Below are 4463 nucleotides of genomic sequence, written 5' to 3'. Positions count from 1 at the left end.
AGTCCCTCCAGAAGGGGTCCAAATTCGAATGTGTGCAGTGTTGTTCTCTCCATTTATGATATGATTTTGATATTTTCATTTGACTGTTGAAAGTCAGCCTAAATTAGGAAATACCTTGTGAACCTTATATAAAAGAATCACTTTTCATTCATAAGGCATCCACAAGACCTAATAGGTTAGAAATAACATCATTCCTGTTGAGCAAGTATTATTGAGCAAAGTATGAAATTCATATATAACAAGTCAAAAGGGAATATCTGATCCCATCATCTGACATAAGTTTTATTTGGTTCCAAAACGGCATAAAAACTCGTACTATTGACTTTTTCAAAAAAATTCGAAAAATCAAATTCTGCTGATCACAATCAAAGATCTGTAATTTTTGACAAATTTCATGTTCGTGCCGTTCTAGAGCCAATTTAGCCGCAGCTCTAAATAGATAGCTGAATTTAACAGAATTCAAATCTCATATATCAATTTAACATTGAAAAAAAAATATATGATTACCCAGATAGAGAACCAATTCAGATGAACACTCAGAGAAGAAGAGGCATGTGTATTAAAAAAGCCAAAATCTAGCTTCAAGGACTCCCGTGTCTCATACAAGTATTTTAATTAAACAAGGTATACCAAAAAGGAAAACCATACATGTTAAATTTCATAATTCACATATGTGGTAGAACTCTGAATCTCTCATAACAAATATCCTTGAACTGAATCCAATTAAAATCTCTTGCTCTCAAATCTGAGAAAGAATAAAGAATCATGGAACTTTGAATTTGAGAGCCATGAACAAACAACTTTTAACATTCGGGTACTAACAAAAATAATGATTCTACTATTGTTGCTGCTTAAGGGCCTTGATCTTGAATCGATACCTAGGGAACCTGGGCACAACCTGACTAGGGCCCATGCCAAATTGGCCAATACCGTTTGTAGCTGGAGGGCCATCATCATAAATATAACCAAGGAGTTTTCCACAGGAAGCACACTTGAGTTTGGTTCTCTTTCTCTGAAGACCCCAATAATTGAGGGTCTCGAAAAAAGGTTTTATCTTGTCTTCCTGTTCAAGTCTGAATTTGGTCAGATCAATTGCAGAGAATGAAAGAGTTCCCTTGTTACCTGCTTCAAAGTAGAAATCTTGGGGATATAGATTGCTGCTGCTCAAATTCAGAGGAGAATCACACTCTGCACAACTATTGAAAAAACAAATTGTTGGAAAATATGAATTTTGTGATTTGGGTAAATGAATAATTAGTTCATAATCATTTATACTACTGCAAATTATTGAATTACGACAAGAATATAGACATAAGATTATGCAAAATATAGATTGAAAAAATTGAAAAATACCTGTAGGAAATAGAAGCCATCTGTCTGCGATGAAATTGAGGAATAGAACGGGATGAATCTTCAAATGGAGGCCTATTAATTTCTCACATGAATATATTTGTCAATGTTCTTTGGTGTGCTTCTAGATATTCAAAGTCAATGTCAATCTAAATATTTATTAGTTCTTGCTTGGCATTTGTCTTTCACACATGCCTTTGGCAGAATATTAATGTATTTGTTCAATTTAGTAGTAGTTAACAAACATAAAATATTTTAATTATTGTATTTTGATTTGTCTTATTTATTGTTCTATTTGTAATGACATTATTCTTTAATTAAGAGATTGTGAGCCAATGAATACAATTTTTTAAATCATATTTGAGATGATTTTAATTTCATCAAAAGATAAAATAGATAAAATGTAAGAAATTGTGATTAAAATAATTAATAATATAAATAAAATTTACATTTATTAATTAATAATATTTTAAATAATAATAATTTTTAACAAAAGATAATGAATAATTATATTTTAAATCTATTATTTTATATTTATTTGCTTCATAGATTGCTCATAAATAATATATATGTAAATTCAAACATTTTTTTATCAATTTAAAGTTAAATGTATTGATATTCGAATAAAATTATTAAATTATATCATATTAAAGCTTTACTTCTCATTTGGCATTGCCTCTCTTTGATTAATATTTGCAACATAATTCTAACTTTTGCTAAATCAAGTTTTTTTTTTATAATTAAAAAAAAATAAAAATTTAAACATAAGAGTATAGGGTTGCAGGGTTGGGGGACCCCTCCACCAAGAGTCGTTGCAGAGTGATCCCCCTATCTTCGATTTAATCATGTAAAGTAAATTTTTAAAAAATATTTACATAATAATTACTAACATTAATAGATCAAACTATGATAAATACCCTCAAGTTTAAATCTTCTCTCCTATTATAACAAAAGACACATTGGTAAGATGTGTAATATGATAGTTGATTTAAAATATTGTAGAAGGAAATAACATCTCTCTTGTCAAGTATATCATTATAGGGATAGAGGAGAGAGGACGGTCTAGTGTGAAACTAAATGGGTCAGTTGACTATTTACCCCCTTAGATAAGTCATATGCCTTGAAGCTCTCTAACAATTTTGACATCCTTGTAGGGATTCACTTTGAGAATGTTCATGATGTTGAGGCTAATAGGGGTCTCCCTCTCCATGGTGTTAATTAGTCTGTTCTTTCCCCTCAGCTTTATGATAGTTCTTCCCTAGCCTTTAATGCCCTTAACAAAAAACCTGACAACAATAGTGCATTCTTTGACATTATTACTGCGGATCTTGCTTTTAGAAACATGACCTCTCATGAGATCCATAGTCTTGACATTATCTCGTATGATAAGAACAAAATAAGCATCTGTGAGGATATCATAGATGCCCATTCTTTAGATTCAAACCTAGAAGTTAGGTCTATGTCCAACGACTTGATCATTAAGGGGGAGGAATTCCTTGCTCAAGATCAAGATATGGAAGCTAAATTTGATAACTATGAAATTCTAGTGTCTGCTGGAAATGGTTGATTCTCCAAGGCGAAATGAAAAAAGCGAAGGCCTAGAAAGGAAAACAGTCCCCCCTTCCCAAGAAACATGATGATAAGAAGGACCTGCCTAAATGTTTTGACAACTTTAAAGTTGCCAAGGACCTCATTGCCTAAGGTTGCTCATGAATTTGAACTGCATCTCTTGGAATGTTCGGGGAATTGAATCCCTTGACAGGAAGTATGTGGTCAAAAGATTTCTTAATCAACATAAAAAAAATTGATGCTATGATGCTTCGGGAGGTGAAAGCCATTAATTTCACTTTGGAGATGAACCTTAGATACATTTGGAAGGATGCTATATAGCTATCTACTAAGCATGGTAGGGGCAAAGAAGGTGTTTTATTACTAATCAATGGTAAGTGGAGAGATAAGCTCTTAGAATGTGGTTCATCTCCATGTCATAGGGCAGTATGTACCATCCTTAGCATGCACAACTCTAAAGTTGGTATTTGTTCTCTCTATGCATCTATTGATTACAAATAAAGGACAAAATTATGGCAATGACTAAGTACCCTTTCAGATGTTCTCTAGATCTTTAGAGAGATTTTAATATGATCAAATACCCAGAAGACAAGCTTGGAGGCCTCAACCTAGAATGGAAGGGGGGAGAGAAATTGCATTGGTTTTGTATAAAAAACAAGCTGAGATTATTTGATCCTTTGGAAGGTCTTAAGAAAGAGTATGGGGATATTTTGTCTTACACGGTGTAATTTCCAGCGAGGGAGGAAGAGAATCTATTGTAGGCTGGATAGGTTGTACGTGGACAAAGATTTATTCTCCTTCAAGCAAGAAGATAATGGAGTAACATTGAAGGTGTGCCCTTTCATCCTCTCAGACCATCATCCAATGCTTGCATAAATTATTTTAAAAGGCAATTTTGACCCACCTCAGGAGAGGGAGGAAAAATTCTTTCTTAATACCAGGTTGTTAGAGGATCAGGATGTTCAAGAGTGTCATCTGTATGATTAGGAAAATTAATAGGTGAGACTATCACACCTCGTATGGTATTGATAAATGGAACATAAATGTAGAGATTTGGAAGATCCTTATGCAAACAATTGGCAAAAAGAAAGCCAAGGATGGTAGGAAACTAGAAAGGGATTTAGTGGATAATATCCATGAAGTGGAAGCACAAAAGCAATGTGATCCTACCAATCTGGAGATCTCCCACTCTTTGAGTCATACCAGGGATATGCTAAGAGGCCTTCAACACAATAAGATATAAGGAACCAAAGTAAGGGCTAGAATCAATTTGTTGCAGCAGGGTGATAAAGGATCCAAATTCTTCTTTAACATGCTAAGGCAGAAGGAATACTAGGATATAATTGACATAATCTCGAAAGATGGTAAGAAGTTGGTAGATAGTGAGGATGTTAAAGCCACCTTTTTGCTCTATTACCAGATGTTGTTCACCTCTGAAGGCAATTCCCCCTCTTGTGTCTCTACTAGAGAAAAGTGTAAGGCTCTTATCCCTAAGAAGATCTTTGATAAAGAGGCCCAGTCTCTCAAGAAGCCTATCTCCATTG

General features: G+C 33.6%; 1 protein-coding gene across 1 annotated transcript; it reads right to left on the bottom strand.

Annotated features, from left to right (window-relative positions):
• Positions 1 to 539: 539 nt before the first annotated feature.
• On the bottom strand, positions 540 to 1497 carry LOC131039351 (uncharacterized protein At4g08330, chloroplastic). The gene is made up of 2 exons (XM_057972069.1): positions 1354 to 1497; positions 540 to 1196 (listed from the first exon to the last, which is right to left on the bottom strand). The coding sequence occupies exons 1-2, from the start codon at positions 1371 to 1373 to the stop codon at positions 839 to 841; spliced, it is 378 nt and encodes a 125-aa protein (XP_057828052.1). The 5' UTR covers positions 1374 to 1497; the 3' UTR covers positions 540 to 838.
• Between the last annotated feature and the right edge of the window lie 2966 nt (positions 1498 to 4463).

The sequence above is a fragment of the Cryptomeria japonica genome, chromosome 6 (genome assembly GCF_030272615.1).
Source record: "Cryptomeria japonica chromosome 6, Sugi_1.0, whole genome shotgun sequence".
Classification (NCBI taxonomy): Eukaryota; Viridiplantae; Streptophyta; class Pinopsida; order Cupressales; family Cupressaceae; genus Cryptomeria; species Cryptomeria japonica.
This window is presented reverse-complemented; position numbering and strand designations above follow the sequence as displayed.

What these genes read in the sequence shown, in the direction of transcription:
- LOC131039351 (XM_057972069.1), bottom strand. Translation starts at nt 1,373, where the DNA reads ATGGCTTCTATTTCCTACAG. An exon ending in ATGGCTTCTATTTCCTACAG is followed by an intron (nt 1,197 to 1,353) that starts GTATTTTTCAAT and finishes TTTTTTCAATAG; the next exon opens with TTGTGCAGAGTGTGATTCTC.